This window comes from Anabrus simplex, chromosome 5 (genome assembly GCF_040414725.1).
Source record: "Anabrus simplex isolate iqAnaSimp1 chromosome 5, ASM4041472v1, whole genome shotgun sequence".
NCBI classification, from domain to species: domain Eukaryota; kingdom Metazoa; phylum Arthropoda; class Insecta; order Orthoptera; family Tettigoniidae; genus Anabrus; species Anabrus simplex.
The window spans coordinates 197,728,045-197,747,449 of NC_090269.1; the positions used below are offsets into that span (position 1 = coordinate 197,728,045).

At 39.5% G+C, this 19,405-nt stretch overlaps 1 protein-coding gene across 1 annotated transcript in view; it reads right to left on the bottom strand.

Moving 5' to 3' along the window:
* Window positions 1–11,452: 11,452 nt before the first annotated feature.
* Window positions 11,453–19,405, bottom strand: part of Cap-D2 (CAP-D2 condensin subunit) — a 410,800-nt gene continuing 402,847 nt past the window's right edge. The window contains exons 19-20 of the mRNA XM_067148430.2: window positions 18,262–18,475; window positions 11,453–11,917 (exon numbers count right to left, since the gene is read on the bottom strand). Coding sequence (XP_067004531.2) covers window positions 11,853–11,917; window positions 18,262–18,475 — 279 coding nt within the window. The 3' untranslated portion in view covers window positions 11,453–11,852. The remainder of the gene's footprint in view (window positions 11,918–18,261; window positions 18,476–19,405) is intronic.

Below are 19,405 nucleotides of genomic sequence, written 5' to 3' on the forward strand. Positions count from 1 at the left end.
AGACAAATTAAATGAAGATTCTACTTCCTCACAAACAAAAAATGATATTATCAATTTTACGAACAGTTTCAATAATGCAGCTGGTATATGTTGAGTACAGAAGCTATGATTGTACATGGTAACAATCAAAACCATTAATATCTACTGAAGATCCGTCACCGCACGCGGTAGGACCGGCTTTCTTTTCATATCCACCGGGTGAGTTGGCCGTGCGGTTAGGGGCGCACAGCTGTGTGCTTGCATTCGGGAGATAGTGGGTTCAAACCCCACTGTTGGCAGCCCTAAAGACGGTTTTCTGTGGTTCCCCATTTTTACACCAACCAAATGCTGGGGCTGTACCTTAATTACGGCCACGGTCGCTTCCTTCCAACTCTTAAGCCCTTTCCTTTCCCATCGTCGGCATAAGATCTACGATGCGACGCAAAGCAAATTCTAAATAAAAAAATCTCTTCACAACCCCTTCGAAGGAAACGTATCCATGTCACTGGCCTACTGGCGTAGGTGGGTACGCCACTACATCCACTCCCCATTTAACGTGCAAGGTAAGCCCGAAGAATGGTTGGATACTCAAAATGCACCACCATAAATGATGCGGTTATGGCTCAAAAGTATAAAGAAATGTAAGTGACGGAATCTTGTCTTTAAAGCAGAATCCGAATCAATAGAACGTGCCCAAAAATCTTTCATGCACCGACTGCAATTCAAGCCTGCGCCGTTCTGATGAGAAGATGGAACCATTGGAACTTAGTTATCACGCCGGCCAATTACAAAATATTTACCCGCACTTTTGATGGTGCCATTTGAGGTTCCAATCAGTCCCCGGGCATTTGACAAAATATATAGGCCTACCTATCGAACTTAGGCACGCATCCGCGATTGTCTTGCTACTGTTAAAAAAAAAAAAAAAAACTTTTTCATAACTTACCGAGGATACACATAGTTTTGGCTTCTCAGTGACAAAACGTCCCTCTTCAAAAAAGGTTACTTATATGGCACAAAATGGGAACTAACGTGCAGCTCAAAATCCTGTTACAGCCTTCTCAACGCTGCAACTTAAACACAACACATCTCTCAACCACGGTACAACCCGAGGATCCCTAGGATATTGTTTCCTGGAACCGATGTGCAAAAGCTGACACCATGTTGTAAGCTTGCAACTGTTTCTGGCCGTGGGCCCCATTGTCTCGGTGGTCACGTTCCGTCCCCCTACTGAGTAATCCCTTGCTAATTGCCTTTTTCCTCATGACTTGTCATTTGTCAACACACGGTTACATTCCCAATACTGAGCCCTCTACAGGGAAATATCCCCGCACATCACAATCCTAAGGGTTTTCCTTTCATTCAAGCAGTACAAATATGGAGAATTATGTATGGCCCTATTGAGCCTTGCTAGTAGATTCTTTGTCGCTACGTTAATTTAACATTTCGGCGTAAGTTTTTAAGTTGTTCGTACGGTACGTAAAACAACGGCTGATCCACGCTCTACTTTCAGGAAACATTTGGGGGAGGGGGGGAGCCTGACACTAAATGTAACGTATATCACATACAATTACTTTTGACGGAAAATCTTCTCAGGCCGGTGTTATCAGACCAAAAGAAGATTAAAAATAAAAAAAAACTCAGATAAATGGACAATTAACATTCTCGAAAGGCCGAGAATCGTACAAAGACATCTTGAATCGGTCAAAATATCCTTTATACGCCACAAAGGCGGCTTGGAAATCCATTGCCTCCGCAATCTCACATCAAAAAACTCTCCACCCAACCAACCAGAAAGATAACCCAACAAGACAGGGCAGAAAAGAAATGCATTGACATATGCTGACGCATGAGATGCCATCTACCGGAACAGGGAAAATTTACGTAGTAGTAACAACATACAGTATGATGGAAGAGATTAACAGTTCATAATTGATACAAGAGATCGCTAGGACGCGACGTCTTCAGAACAGGCAAACGTACCATAAAATGATATGGTGCGTTTGATCATCTACGAGTACATATTGATCTGCTAAACAACACCCTGCATACTTTTAGTTCCTGGGTGAAGGCAAGCGGAACGGGTGACGTCATCCTATTGATTCAGGGTATCAGAGGTGGTTGCGCGCGGCCCCCATCTTCGGCATTTGCCCCTGCGCCGGTTTTCCCTATTTTACACTACTGGCGGACAAAGCGATGATTTCACTTCCTCTCGACTATCGAGGATTGGTAAGTATGCCGTATTCTTCACAAGGAACACTCCACAACTAATGTTTTAAACAATTCAACTAACACTTCATGCAAAGGCACATTAACTGGACAACAATGCAAATAATAAAAAGGCATCACCAACCTAACGACTGTTCCAAAAGCTGAAATGAAAATCCACAGCCTGTTTCCGGTCGTTCGATCGGGTCAGGATTAAGCCTCCATCTGGCCGTGAGGATAGGAACTATGCCGGCTGCCGAAGCCTGTCGCATTCCTCTCAGCCAATGATTAATGTCAGGCAGATGAAATGATATTGGAGAGTGATACTGGAATCAATGACAGGGAAAACGGGAGTACCCGAAAAGAAACCTGTTCCGCTTCCGCTTTGTCCAGCACAAATCTTACAAGGAGTTACCGGGTTTAAATCCACGGAACCCAGCGGTGGGAGACTTGTTGCGCTGCCGTCTGAATCGCGGAGGCTTTTTCCAAAAGCTATGCAGCAAAAATGATCTCCAAATGGGGATTAAGGCAGTTAACTGATTGAGACCTGTATGGGGATCCTTTTCAGAGCACGGTTGACGAACGCTTCCTGGGACAAACTATGAACCTTTGAGCAACACTGACACAAATGATATCTCATCAATGTAACGGATACGACTGCTACTTACAGTAATACAAATTTATTTTTTATTTATTCTCAACAAAGGAGATATACGGCAGCCCTTTCGGGTGACATCAAGGATACGGAATTCAATACGACTTTTTAAAATATGTAATAGAAAATTGATATGAGTAATTATTATCTAATGACAATAATATAAATGGCTGTGAGCTTGCATCCGGGAGATAGTAGGTTCGAATCCCACTATCGGCAGCCCTGAAAATGGTTTTCCGTGGTTTCCCATTTTCACACCAGGCAAATGCTGGGGCTGTACCTTAATTAAGGCCACGGCCGCTTCCTTCCAACTCCTAAGCCTTTCCTATCCCATCGTCGCCATAAGACCTATCTGTGTCGGTGCGACGTAAAGCCCCTAGCAAAAAAAAAAAATATAATATAAATGGTGGTTGAATATTGTCAACGAATCCTTCGAAATATCTAATGAAAGATGTGGTAAATCTGTCAGATAGGACCTTGTGTTCTTAAACGAAGTTCCACTGGCTCCGAAGAGAAGTCCTCTTACTTCCTATGCATAACCAATTGCGTTATAGCTTTCACGCAAAAGAGGAACGCATGGGCAGTGGATGGCTCTCTTCTCCACATTCACCACCAATGCCTGCTCCGAGTAGACTTAACAGCGTATGGTGGGGTCCAAAATGAGGCATTTCTTTTCCCTTCCTTATGATTGATGGCGATAATATCCGCTCACTTCGTCGATCCATCTTCTAAAAGGCAGTGCACCACTTCCTCGTGAACCTCAATGAACTGTGTATGTTCTAAAACAATGGGTGCTTCTTCAGCATTTTTCCACGCTCTTTGCGGGAGATTTGAATTTTCGCCGAGTTAGCAAAAATTTTTGGTGCCCCTAGTCATTGGCGTCTTTGTGACGTCGAACTTTACCTACGTTAGCATGCCTAACCTCGCGTGCGTTATGACGTCACGATAACGTCATAACCTAATCTGCAACAACGGACGCTAACATAACCCCTCTCACTTTCGTGAGTTACTATAAACAAATGACTATCAGATCCCGCTAGACATATCAGTGCGCTCTCGCGGCGACTTCATGAGTTACTATAATCAAATGATTATCATATCCCGCTAGACACATAACATGACGCTCTCGCGGCGACTTCGTGACTTATTCTAAACAAATCACTATTAGATCCCGTCAGAGACATAACAAGGGGAGAATAGCTAGTGCACATGTACATCAACTTGCGGAGGAAAGAAGAAGTGATGAGGTACACTCTGACGGCGAGTTTGCAAGTTACTGTAAAAGGGATTACTTACGCACTCTGTTAGCTGTGGGAGAAAGTACGATAGCGGGGGCGCTACCTATTTAAATAAAAAGCAGTTCTCCCTCCTTTGGATAGGTGCTGCATGCATGTATGCATGACGGATGACATAGTTGCTAATTTTAAACTTTTGTATGTATGTGTTTAGAAGCAAGGGGATGCTTGCAGTCGACAGTGAAAAGAACAAGAGATGACTAAGGGAGGTTGAATAGGATCGTGGTAAGAGAGACAACGGTTGTGATAAAAAGAGAACTAGAAGTTCTTCGACCTATATTTTCATAAAAATAAAATGGCAATGACTAAGAAAACATTTCATAGGTGTGAGGAGGAAAAGGGAATGTAATAAGTAGAACACATCAAAATTAATGAAATATTTATTGTGTAATAATTTACAATTGGAGACATGGGTGGACTAACGACTTACGCCCGCTCAAGTCGTTAGTCCCCGCATTATGAATTCTGAATCCCCAATGTCTGTTTTAATATCCATAAAAAATGGTTTGTCTCCGACGATCCTAGATGGAACTAGAGACAAGCATTTCAATATGGTTTTCAAGTTATTAGTCTAGAGAACATGGCGTGTGGTATCAAAGCTCTTTTTCATGGCCAACTATGATGTTTCCTTGCAGGTAACATTCAGCTGTTAATCACGTGAAACATACAGTGGCTTATAATCACAGCTGTTTAATGTTTTCTGTTCCGAGGTATCTGTGGAACAGCAGAGGTGAAGGAAGGTGCGGGCTAGAATGGGTCTAACTACAAGACCACAAGATGAATTTAAAATTTCAATAAAGGTTATATTTTCAAAATTATCAAAACTTAACACAATTTAACAAAGAGCTTTAGACTTCAACAAAAACCAGCGAGGCAAACAATAACCAACTATCCAGTCCAAGACCAAGAAAAAAAATTTCCACTAGGTGGAATAACAATGAAAGGCAGGTACAAGAATAATTTTACCAGTTCAGGGATTTTTTACAATTTTTTGGGCTTCGAGCCCCACTTTCACAATCCTTGAGCTATTAGCCAACTTTACCAAGGTACAAATTTGAACTAAGGGGCAGAAAACCCCATCATACCAAGGAGCACTTGCTCCTAATTACCATGTTAAGTCTCCTATAGGCCCCCATCAAAATACAAGATAGAGCAGACCCACTCTCGACTTTACAAGCCTATCAAAGGCCACAATAAACTTTACTTCTAACTGCCCTCAAGGCACACTTACAAAGAAACAGGGGTATCATGTACCCAACCTACAGGGCCTTCGCATGAAGAAAAAAAAAAACCACAGCTTAAGTTACTGACCCAAAGTACAGAGAGGACTGGAGGCGTGAACTTGCACTCCTAAATACACATTTTAAAACCTAAGTGGCGCTAGGCCGATTACACAGGGGCTAATCCCAATCTATGGAGGTGACTAGTATACAAGATAAATTTAACACATTAAGAAGGAAGAGAAAAATGGTTATGAAAACATAGTCACCTCAAATTCAAAATGAAGAGGAGCCGTTTAGTAAATACTCAGAGGCTTGCAGACTGAACGCTGAAAGGCATAACAGTCTATAATGATAATGTATGTATGTATGTATGTATGTATGTATGTATGTATGTATGTATGTATGTATGTATGTATCAACAGGAGATTCTTTTTACAGATTCATGATAAGAGCAGTCTATCTTCTTTCTGGTAATACGATGATTGAAATTTACAAAACTTGTCATAGAGCAACCCAAATGTATTTTTCCCAAAATTAATGACCATGTTTTCGTAGAGATATGTAATTCCATTTATATATAGTCTAATATTTCTTTATTTACAGTGATCAAACTGTGAGCTATCTTTTTCATGGTTGAATTTACGATGTGTTTAAAAATTTATTTGCTTTGTGCTTGTTTACTTCAAGAAGTATAAACTTTTCTCCATAGATATCATTACAAAAGGATGATGATGATGCTTGTTGTTTAGAGGGGCCTAACATCTAGGTCATCGGCCCCTATGGTACGAAATGAGACGAAATGCGATTACAATTTATAAATAATAATAAATTCATCCACTGACCAGAATTCAAAACATGATGAGGAATGAACTGATGAATATGAATTTAAAACAATCAGTGGATAAGACGCGCAATGCCTCACATTCCCAGAAACAATATTACTGACCAAGGGACTGCTTCCAAAGCCCAATCCTGAATCGATGATGCTTGTCTAAATGGGCCAATATCTATGTCAACGATTCTGCATAATGGGACTTATCGCTAGTAAAGGAGAACCATGGTATTTCTCAAGTTGCGGTACTAATCAAAGGTAGCGTAAACTCACGGTGTTCCAAATATTATGGTACTACTCACAAGTATTGTACCTCGTACAGGTAATGAATGCAGACCTATGGTGTTTCTCACACAATGGCGCCACTCACAGTCAACGCAAACCCTCACCTAGGTGCATTAATCACGGGCGCCGGTATTCCCGTGGTGTTCCTCACACAGTCGGTACCAATCACAGGCAACGCAGACCCACGGTGTCGCTCATATAGTGGTACAACCCACAGGCTATGCCCAGACCCGTGCTGTTCCTCACATGGGTACGACTCACGGGTACTGGAAACCCACAGTGCACACGCACTGCTGCTATGAATCACAAACCTATTGTGTACCTAATATAGCGGCACTACTTGCAAGTAAAGGCGACCCATGGTGTTCCCCGTGTGATGGTACTAATCAAAAGTAGTTTCATGGTTCTAAGACAATCATCCCTTGGTCGCCCCTTTTAGTCGCCTCTTACGACAGACAGGGGATACCGTGGGTGTACTTTTCAACTGCGTCCCCCACGTACAGGGGGTAGAGAGAGAGAAGAAAGAAGGGATACGTCACTTCGAAAAATAAAGTAACGGGCAAAGAAGGCAAGGGCCACGAAGGGAGTGCAAATGAAAGACTCCCTAGGCCTCGAATACTCTAATACCGTCGCTGTCGGAAAAGAACAAGAGTTGACCAAGGGAGGTTGGACAGGATAGATGAAAGTGAGAAGCCTGGTACAAGGAAGTGGAAGCAATGCCAAGACTCAGCCAAGGGCCCTGTGGTCGCCAACCCACGCTCCCAAGTTGAGAGCCCGTTGGACCCCTTTTAGTCGCCTCTTACGCCAGGCAGGGGATACCGCGGGTGTATTCTACATGTGCGTCCCCCACTTCTTTCTCATTCTGCCAGTTTTTTAATCTGGCCAATCATGAATTTTCTGTAATTATTTTTCAGCCAATAATAGGTTTCTTGTACCTCTTGAATTCGGCCAATATATATGAGAGGGTATCTCCAGATTTAGTCCAGAACCGTCTCGAACCGTCCCCTTGGGGATGTAAGCTGCGGCTTTTTCAGGCTACCTTGTCTTTCGATCGCCTATTTTCTGAGAGTGTGTGCGTTAAGACATTCTTCACCAGGCAGTTCATCAGCCCAGATAATGGCCACCAGTCATATCTCTCTGTAACTACCTCCGCAGACTTACACGAGGGGAAGGTTCGAAATTCTATTATGCAACCACCGGTTTTCTAAAATGTAAACCCTCCTTTGGCTAATGTAAAATTTCATAAAGACTTAAATTGTAAATCGGGGAGAGAGAGTGCGTTACCCTCTCGAGTTTCCCTTCAATTTATCTTGAGGTGACTACGATTTTGTAACTGTTTCTCTTTTCTGTTAAGCATTAAATTAGCCTTCATTCCAGTCACCTTAATAGCTTGGGATTAGCCTCTGCATCATCGAGCCGCGAGCCCAATTAGGGTTTTATACTTAATTTTCTACGAGCACAAGTGTATGCCTCCATACATTTTCGGGCCAGTAATTTAACCTGTTCTTCCTTCCACGAAGATCCAGTAGTTTGGGAAATAGATACCCCTGTGTAAAATTGTAAATTATAGGTTGGGCCTAGAGAGGCCAGATATTTGTAAGATTTTTTAATGTAATGCTGCCTTGAGTGGACTGTAAGAAATTGGGAGCGCAGTCTCCTTGGTTAAAGTTGGAGAGCACGTAAGCTCTTTTCTGTGATTTCTAATTTCTGTAATATTGAGGCATGCCTCTGGAAGGCTGTAATGCGTATTGGTTGGAGCAAGGTGCTCTGTCTTGGGAGATTTCTCTCCTTATCTAAGTACACGCTACATTGGCGGCATTGTAATTGTAAATTAGGGGCTTGAAGCCCAAATGTCTTAAATTCCTTACTCTGGGGTTTTCTATTCTGGAAGTTAAATTGTCATTGTATCTGATACATTGATTTTCCTTCAGTAAGTGAAGACCTTGTTAAGTTTAGAGATTTGAAAAAAAATATAACCTTTATTTTAAAGTTTGAATTTTGATATCGTAGATAGACCCATTCAAGTCCGCACCTTCTTTCACCTCTCTGCGATCCACAAAAACATGGTAACAATAATAATAATAAATTTTAAAACTTAAGAAGAAAAAGGAAGGAAATAGTGATTTACTCAGCGCATGAGGTCAACATGAGGCAATTTATGGAATAAAGATAACACAATTAATTAATAAACCACAATGGAAGGACCAAATAACAAACCAAAAGAACAAGGGAAAGTAATACAAATCCACAGAACACAAGAAAAAAAGAATAGAAATAACTCTAGTATAAAACTAAATACAAGAATTCACAATATTTTTTGCTAGTTGCTTTACGTCGCACCGACACAGATAGGTCTTATGGCGACGATGGGACAGGGAAGGACTAGGAGTGGGAAGGAAGCGGCCGTGGCCTTAATTAAGGTACAGCCCCAGTATTTGCCTGGTGGGAAAATGGGAAACCACGGAAAACCATTTTCAGGGCTGCCAACAGTGAGGTTCGAACCTACTATTTCCCGAATACTGGATACTGGCCACACTTACCCGACTGCAGCTATCGAGCTTGGTAGAATTCACAATAAACCAACCAAAATAATAAGAGAGGAAAATAAAATTTGGAAAAGTTAAATACAGTACAGTCTCGATTATCCGACCTAAACGGGACCTGGAGTACGTCGGATCACCGAAAATGTCGGATAATACAGAATAACTTTGAAAATGAACTGAAACAAAGAGGAAGGCTATACTCTAGTACTAAAACAATGACATGTTTTACGGTACTCTATTTATTTAATTATAAATTCAATTGTACAGTATTGAACGAAAACATTCCAGATGTCTTACGAAAAGAAACTTTTCTCCACAGATATTATGCTGCATAATGCCGTGCAGTTTTTCCCCCGATCAAGCCACCCAGCATTGGCAGGAAAATTAGGGTCCCCTTAATTAAACTTCTTCTGGAAATACACAGCCTTTTCCTGCAGAATGGGGCCAGATATTGGCAGGCCCATTCCCCGGTGTTGAGATAACCAAAGAAATAGTGCTTCACTTACATTTTCGTATTCACATTTTTTCAATGTTTTTCTCTGCTCTGGTAGATCACCACTTTTGAAATTCTTCCCTCTGTTTTTTTCCATTCTACCACTGTAACACATCCAACACCATAATCTGAAGCAACATTTTGAAGAATTTTTGCCCAGTGACTTAAATGCACTCAACATGTCTTCCAGAGAAACAATCAGTTTCTTCCATGTACTCGCTATACTCACAGAGGATATGAAAATTATAACATCCGCACCCAACCAATACTACAATGAACAATGACTGAAGACTCACTGCACCTGTCCTTGAGAGAAAAAAAACTGTTCTACCGCCAGCGGTCAGGCCAGTGCTTGTCCCATGGACGCACCCTCTACACCGGGTCTGCCTGAATTTATAGTTTCCACCAAAAGTTCCAATTAAGTCTACCAGTGTCGGATAACACGGAATGTCGGATAAGCGAAGGTCGGATGAGCGAGACTCTACTGTACATTTTCAGTAACAGGCCTAAACAATGTACAAGTAATTTTAAAAATATTACCAAAATGGCACTCAAACGGCGCAACAGAAAGAGAACACCAAATCCAAAATCTCACCACTAACCCCACACAATTAAATGAAACTACCAATAATAAGGTAGAATTACATGACCCATCAAAATATAAAAAAGTAATACTTACAGGAGTGGTGAGGTATATCATCGTAACTTACCCATGCTGACCTATTGCACTGGTAATCATCGACCAAGATAAACACTTAGTAACTATTAATTTTACATTTCTTAAGTTAAATAAATATGGAAATATATAAAATAATCCCTAAACGGGATTCTTAAATCGGACTCATCTGACTCCTACAAAACTTTCCTTCATCTTGGCAGATGTTGGCAGTAACATGGCTTGAAGTGTCCACGCACAACCAAGCTGAATGGCAGACAGCGCACTTTCAGTAGGTGACCGTGCAAGCATTAGCATCGGGCGAATTACGTGCACTCTGCCGGGAGAGTTCGTACACGAGCTAAGTAAAGCCATACATTGCCAGATGGCATCAGTGTTCACAACAGCCACATACAGAAGATACAGGCCGCAACGAAAGAACCTTTCACAATAAACACATGACGAAGATGACATAGAGTCATAGTTAAAATGAACAGAAGAAAATGTAGACAATGTTCAAACCTTTTTTGGAAATTCAAACTCAGATGTGCCATCTAAACACATACTTTAGAAAACAACAGTTTATAGTGTAGAACTTAATTTCTTATAATTATCTTTGTCATTTAATAACATTCAAAGTGACAGCTGCTGGTGAAGCTGTGGAGGATCAAACCAGCCTTTGGGCTGAATACCCATCATACATACATAGTTACTCTGAATACCAATGCTGTTGTCAAGATGGTATGTAGTTGCTAGAAGATCTCAGTATTTATGAATGCTGTGCAGAACATTTATCAGATGTACAAAGTGGTGGTGAATAAGATATGTGATGAAGTAAAATTAAGTCCCTCTTGATCAAATCATATACAATAAGCTCATATGCTGGTATACAGTAGTGACTCTGACACATTTGATGAAGATGTAAACATACAATAAGTAATGTAGTAAACATATATACTGTGAACAGGTTCTCAAAAGATGACCTAATGATAAATTTAGAAATCTTTGAAGGTATGAAATGACTCTGTACATTCAACAAAATCTTTTAGTGTTATTTAGTTAGTAAGCTGTTGATATATAGCGCATTCAGGGATAACATTTTTATCAAGTCAAAGGTGTGTTGCAGCCTGAGTTTGGAGCCTGTCACCAAAGTGTTAAAAAGGTTAATTTTCAAGCAACTAACCCTCTCAGTGAAAACAACCACATAGACAAAGAATACACAATACAGTGAATATTGATTTTTTAAAAAACTTTTTTATTATATAAATGCAATCATGATTCAGATTTATTGAAGAAATATAAATTTCACAGAGTACACTTCATTTACGGTGAATAAAATAGTAAAAGAATATAAAATTCTAAATTATTTATTCTTACAAATCCACCTCATATAAAATTTAAAACTTATTTACATACAACTTTCATCAAACAACTATATATTGCATCCTCTAATTATTATATAAAGTTCTTCCAAATATATACACATTAAAACTAAGAAGTAAGTTCATTCTGAGAATCGTTAGATAAAAGATTAACAACAAATTTATATCTGCTATGAACAAGTTGGTTTCTTGGAAAACAGCAACCTCTGTCTACAGTTAGTAATACACCTTGAAGTGCAGAACGATGTTGACATTAGGGAAATTTGATGGAACTTCCTACAACTTTTTCCAACTATTAAACTCTACTCTTCATCGTCTGATTCAGAGGATGAAGATTGCAACTTGCGCCTGGCACGTGACCTTGTAGCTGTAAATAAAATGCAATAAATAGAAACAGGCAGACAAAACAAATCATACAAGAAAAATATAATTTTAAATGCTGGTAAATTAGGAAGGTGAGAAATATTGTCTTAAAAATGGAATAGGTTCAAAATGAAAACTGATGGGTATGGTAAATGTTGAATTCTTTTTCAAAGTAACTAAAAGCTCCTACATTTTTGTTGGTTAGCTTTAAACTAATACAGATTAATCCAGGAAATCATATGTGTTTCAAAAATCTTTCCTCAGAAACCAGATTCTTCATCCAACAGTAAAACTAATACAGATTAATCCAGGAAATCATATGTGTTTCAAAAATCTTTCCTCAGAAATCAGATTCTTCATCCAACAGTGTAAACTGTATTTAACATGACCTTTGAGTAAAAAAATCAAGTTTTCGTTCTATTTCTCCCTTTTGACAAACTGACCTGTCATTGTATAAGTATAGGGGAAAAAAAAAACAAAACAACAACAACAACAAGTATCAAATCAATTCAGAGAGAAAAAGAGAGAGTGGAATAAGAAAGGAAGACATAATAGGGCGAACACAACAGAAGTTCATTGTGGGAAGAGGGAGCAACAGAAATAGGAGATGAGGACAAACATGGAAATACAAAAGAACAAGGACAATCTTCACATCTTCATCCACTGCCATATTGAGATAGACAGGCTCTCTCCTCAACAAACCCAGTTCTTCTACATCATTCTCAGCCCCTGATGAGCTCATTTCTGCTTCCCAGCTTCATCAGAAGGGCAGGCATCAACACTCATTGAAGGGCCATCTTGACAGATCTTCAGTCTTCATGTGGAATAAGTATCAAATAAGTAGAAAGCCAGGTAAGTACAGGAAAAGGGAATAAACATAGGACAAAGATTAACACAGGAGGTAAAAGACAAACAAACGATCCCAATGAGATAATAGGTACAGGAAAGGAACTGTTTTTTTTTTTTTTACAGCTTGCTTTACTTTGCATCCATACAGATAGGTCTTATAGCGATGATGGGATAGAAAAGGTCTAGGAGTTGGAAGGAATCGGCCGTGGACTTAATTAAGGTACAGCCCCAGCATTGGCCTGGTGTGAAAATGGGAATCTACGTACGGAAAACCATCTTCAGGGCTGCCAATAGTGGGGCTCGAACCCACTATCTCCCGGATGCAAGCTCACAGCTGCGTGGCCCTTACCACACAGCCAACTCACCCGGTGAAAGAACAAACAGTATCAAATAAAATCAGAGAGAAAGAGAGAGGGGTACAGTATAACAAAGGAACACATATAATAGGACGAATACAATGGTAGGTCAGTGTGATAAGACTGAGTAACAGAAACAGAAGACAAGAAAGAGAGAGATCTGTCAAGATGGCTCCTCAATAAGTGTTGACGCCCGACCTGCTGGGAGCAGGAACGAGCTTGTCAGGGGCTGAGAAGAGATGGATGTAGAAAAACTGGGATTGATGAGGAGAGAGCCTATCTATTTGAAGACGTTTGTGTATGAAGATGTGAAGTTTGTCCTCGTCTCCTATTTCTGTTGCTCCCTCTTCGCACACTGACCTGCCACTCTGTTTGTCCTATAAAATGTGTTCCTATTTTATTCCTCTTTTTTTTCTGACTTGACCTGTCATTGTATTTATTGTATTATGCATTCCCTATTATGTTCCTATTTTTCTATAAAACGTGATTTGGTTTTGTATATTCCTTTCCATTATTGACATGATGTCTTGTTTTTGAGTATGCTCTAGCCAAGGCCTCTACATTCCATATTCTAAGACAATGCATTACCTCAATGTGCAGCTGCTAAGTGTTCCCAGGTGTAGTATAAATCTCTATCAGGGATATTTCAATATGCAAGACTGGGGGATTTTTTTCCTAACATACCCCAACTGTAAGTATTCTGCTGACACCGGGCGAGTTGGCCATGTGGTTAGGGGCACGACTGTAAGCTTGCATCTGGGAGATATTGGGTTCGAACCCCACCGTTGGCAGCCCTGAAGGTGGTTTTCCGTGGTTTCCCAATTTCACACCAGGCAAATGCTGGAGCTGTACCTTAATTAAGATTATAGCCACCTCCTTCACGCTCCTAGACCTGTTCTATCCCATCGTCGCCATAAGACCTATCAGTGTCGGTGCGACGTAAAGCCAACTGAAAAAAAATATCTGTTAAACACTGTTCACTTTCAGAGCAATCAGATTTATAAAAACAGCTTTTGAAGAAATTATCAAAATACTTCCTCTAGAAAGGAAAGAACTATACTTAATCCTTTTGCAAGTCCGGCCCTGCGGTGTAGGGGGCAACGAGTCCGCCTGTCACCCGGTGGCCCTGCGTTCAATTCCCGGCCGGTTCAGGGGTTTTTAATTGTAATGATTAATATCCCTGGCCTGGGGACTAGGTGTTTGTGATGTCCTTAATCTTCCTTTCCTCATACACAACAGTCCATACTACCACCATTCCAATAACACGCAGGTTCATACAATGGTGCCAGTAGGGGCAAAAGATCCACATGGGTCGACGCCCCGAACAAATAGCATTTTTTTAAAAAAATCTACCTTTGCCTTAATATTTTGATGGAAGACTTTTTAACCAACTTAATTGTACCATAAAGAAATTCTAAACAACAATGAATTATATTTAATCACAGATGAATAGAATAACATGATCAACTACTTTTCAGGGGTAATGTATATACTCCAGGGTCAAATCGTGCTGTGAACCGAAGAAGACCGGTGAACAGTTGTTGCTGGTGAGAGAAGTATGTGAAACTAAAGTGCAGCATTGTTCTAGCATAAACCAGGCTCCATTTCTTGAAAACAATCATGATTTTCCAAGTATAAACACAAAATTACATGTAAAACAGGACAGTCATTTTCCGTAAGTGGAGGCAACAAATACAGATAAAAATTTTGGTACTAGTCTCCATCTTCATGGAAATACCTAAAATGCTTAGGAAAGGTCATTTCCAGTCAAATTACTCAATAAATTGTTAAACTTGTTAATTCTGATGTAGAATACATTACTAGTTTCAGAACCGTACTTGGGTCACCGAGTGTTACAAAAACATAGAAGTTATATATAGATAATTTCTTGAAAACACGTGTCATAGTGCTCAACATTTCATTCTAAAGAGGAAAGATCTATGCACCTTGCAACAAGAGTCTCAACTTTGGTATGACATCATCAAGCAATGCAACAGTGCTGCAATCTTAAGGTACTAAAATCGTCGTACCATGCGACTAACAATTACTGTAGCTTACAAGCATGATATAGGCGTTTTGGATTTATGCCGTGTCAAGAAAATAAGGTGAAATTCTTTAAGTTTTGCAGAGAACTTTGCTCAGCATCTTCAGAAGAAAATCTCGACTGTTCACATGGAAGACTTCTCCAAGAATGAAAGTCTGAATTTAGAAATAAATAGTACGTTTATTTATTTTGTTTCGGTAGTTTCCAAATTTGTAGTTCATCGCCAGATGTTTCATTCCAGGCTTATGTCAGTGTCATACTTTCATGATGTGTGTACATCTGTTGTGACCCCCTCACAGACTGATTTTGATGGTGCCGTCAGCATCTGCTTCGAATGCTAGCGCTGTTTGAAATAATAACAATAAGTTAATTTATTAATTTGACCACCTAATCAATGGGTTATAGGAGATTAGGTGGTCAAATTAATAAATTAACTTACTGTTATTATTTCAATCAAATATCATCAATACGGATCAAGAATGATATTTATAACTTGTAATGCTTGTGCTGTACCGTGTACGGTAAGCCACTTGGTGATTAATGAATATACCACTTACACACTTCTATTACTACCGTCTAAATTCATACTTTCATTCTTGGAGAAGTCTTCCTCATGAACAGTTGAGATTTTCTTCTGAAGACGCAGAGCAAAGTTCTCTGCTAAACATAAAGAATTTCACCTTATTTTCTTGACACGGCATAAACCCAAAAAGCCTATATCATATCTATAAGTATGGGCTGTGAAAGCATTAATGGTAACAATTAGTGTAGCAGCATGTCATGTGTGGTGCCACTGATTCATGTTGATGAGTTCTGCAAGTATATAGCAAGAAAGAAATCAAATAGTGGAATGTTTGAGAAAACATTAGTGCAAAGACGAACAAAAAATTTCTTTCTTCTACAAAATCTTGCAACATATAGGCAATAAATAGCTTCAAAATTATCAAAATCACATTTGAGATGAGAAACTTCTAGTCAAATGTAATAATAATAATAATAATAATAATAATAATAATAATAATAATAATAATAATAATGACCAGAACATTCTTGCGAAGGAATTAGGCAAACTAAGCAAACTGTCTCTATAGCACCCAAGGAGATACCTTCTGAGCAATCTGGTAATGTTTGTTCCAAACAGCATCAACAACTCACAGATAAAAGGTACCCTGATCAAACAAAAAATATTTCTCTCACTTAGACAAGCCTGTGTTCAACATAAAATTAACCAAGAAATCTGAAGACTCAAGATAAATTGTTGTCGAAGTTGGAACCAACATAAAGAGGAGATGATTGATTGCTCTTCACAGAATCGAACTGCAATGAAGTATACGCCAAGTGGAGTATTTTGTAATGGCCACCAGAGGTTTCACATGTCTTGGTCTCAGCCATACTTCTAAATTCTGTTGAATTAGGGAGCAAAAATGCTCACATTGCACCGAGAGCCACAACTGAAATATTTGTCCCGATCAAAACACCTGCTGTCTAAACTGCAAGAAATCTTAATACTTTCATTCACAATCACAATAAGAGAATCAAAACAGATCATAGAGCCTTCATCAACACTTGTCCAAGACTTTGGAGAATTGAGTTAATTAAATGGCACATCTCTCTCTGCATTTCTGAAAATAACATAAGACATTTTATTCAAAAGCCATACTGTTATAACTGAGAATCCAGCTACAGTAAAACTACACTAAACTACAGTAAAACTCACTACAGTAAAAAAACTCGTTAAGACACTTCTGCAAGGGACAGCAAAACTGAATGTGTTAAGCGAGAAAATGTACTACTGAACATACAAATAAAAACCATCCAACAGGGATATGGAAATACTAGATACAATTTTTTCTGACATGAAGGCATTTTACGTTGTGTATCTGTGAGTACAGTGAAAACTATATCTGCCATTTCTCAAGATGAGAGGAAAGTTTTTTTTTTTTTGTTTTTTTTTTTTTTTTTGCTAGGGGCTTTACGTCGCACCGACACAGATAGGTCTTATGGCGACGAAGAGGAAAGTATTAAAAGGTGTAAAAAACACAAGAGAACAAATATAAAAAAGCCTTTTCTGCTGGGGCTTATAAAATAAGTGCACTGAACGGTGTGAAAAACACCAAACAACAAATATGAAAACATATGCATGGGGGCCAATAAAATTATCCAAGTATTATTACTCTTTCTAAAACAAATGTTAGTAGAGCCTTTTATTTTGGAGCAGTGGGTTATAAAATATTTTCTGGTCACACTCTTAGACAATGAATTGGAGGTTATACTCGGCCATGTGCCATTGCGACAGAATGACTTTGGCCACAATTTTGAAAACTTCGACCCCGATCAAGACGAATCGATCGAGTCGAAACTCGAAGGTGCGAGATCAACATTCGCGAGCTCTGCGCGCTTAAAGAAGCAGATGCCAGTCTACTTTCTGAAAGATTTTAATGTTGTCTTCATTAGAAAGGAATTTCACTTTTTCGGTATCCATATATAGCCTATCCTCAAGACAAATACGCACCACGCTAGACAATTTCAATTGTGTTCCTAATCCAGATATAGGCTACCGTATCAGCAACAGATATTCGCTACACTTCACTCACTATACCACTCAACACAAAATAAATTTCTAATTTCTGAATGGAATGAGAAATACAAACACAAATAGATTCACTGTGTTATTCAGCAATCTTGCTGCTAACCGTCAAGCAAAACTGAATATTCCTGAGGCTAATGGCTTGCTCCCCGAAGGTGCAACTTATCCTGTGAAATTCACGAATTCAAGGCCTTTTGTTGTAATCATGCAACTGTGGTGACGGCTCTTACCCGAGATGGAAATCACGTTTCTTTCACAAGGGATGTCAAATAACATTTTCAAGGTTAGGAAAAATGTGACTGTACTAAGCAGTAATAGCAAAAATTTGTGATGTGATTAGCGAGGTATTTTTATATAGATTTAATACGACGAGAATCAGGTCTTTGAATTTACAATGTGCTAAGCGGAAAAAGATATTAATGAGAAACGCATTAACGAGGTTTCACGGTACGTAATTTTTACTGTATGCTCTATTATGTGCTCACACTGTTCCTACTAAGTGAATCATATACCTGCTGGAGTCTTCCTAGCAGAACCCTTATTGTTATTTCTAGTAGACTGTCTCCGATTAGCAGGAGTCTTGGCTGGTGTCTTACTGGCCCTCTTAGTTCTTGGCACTCCAGGTGTTTTGGGTGGAACCATCAATGCATCCACATCAGCATCGGGATCATTAACTCCTTTCTTAAGGTATTCCTCGATGAGGCCTTCCAGCTCTTCACATATTGTCTGCAAAAATTCAAAAGGAAATAATGCTGTTCTTAAAGTTAAGAGTAGCAACAATAATTTGAAACACCTTTTTATGCATAAATATCTCTATAGACTTTACACAATTTGTGTAGTTAATATCAAAAATATGTTTGTACCTCATTTACTAGTAAAATCACACATAAAGATCTCCTTCAGGCTTTATTTTGTTTTTTTCCCAATTTATTGGGGTCGGCACTTGATGTACATATGGCTCAGTTTTACTGCCAGATGCCCTACCTGATGCTCAGGAATGAGGGATGTATTCACTATTGCACGATTCTGTGGCGTGCAGTATGTAGATGAAGAGAAATGTATAAACTACACAGGTAGAGACTCCTTTCAGAGGCAGTCCTACCAAGGGAGTGGCTGCCCTGCCTATGTGAATCCCAGAGCACAATGACCCGGTGTGTAACCCAGCTCAGGGTTACAAGTGAAGACCTCAACGACATCTACAGCGGAGAAGGTGGACTTCAGTATGGTGGAGATGGTGGAAGAGGTAGCCCAGTATTCAACGATTAATATGAGTACAGCATGCTGCTTGTAGGTTGAGGTGACTGGACACCAAAGGTTATGGGAGAAAACCCTAAAAGAAAATCTCCTGTTAAGTTCAGCAGGTCAACAGGGGGATTATTGAGGAAGTTGCTTTCAAAATAATACGAGCCTCAGATGTAGGAATTCAAGACAGCAACATCAGTTTGGTGCGAATGATGGCTTACAACCTGATGTTACACCAGTTACCAAAACCAAACAAAGTATCAAAGGGGGAACATTAAATATCCTGACATTGACAAACAAAATTGAAGAGCTGGTCGACCTCATGAAAAGGACGAAACTTCTTATCGTGGGGTTGAATGAAACAAAGTGGAAAAAACCAGGAAATTAAATATAAAATTGGACTATAGTCTCTAC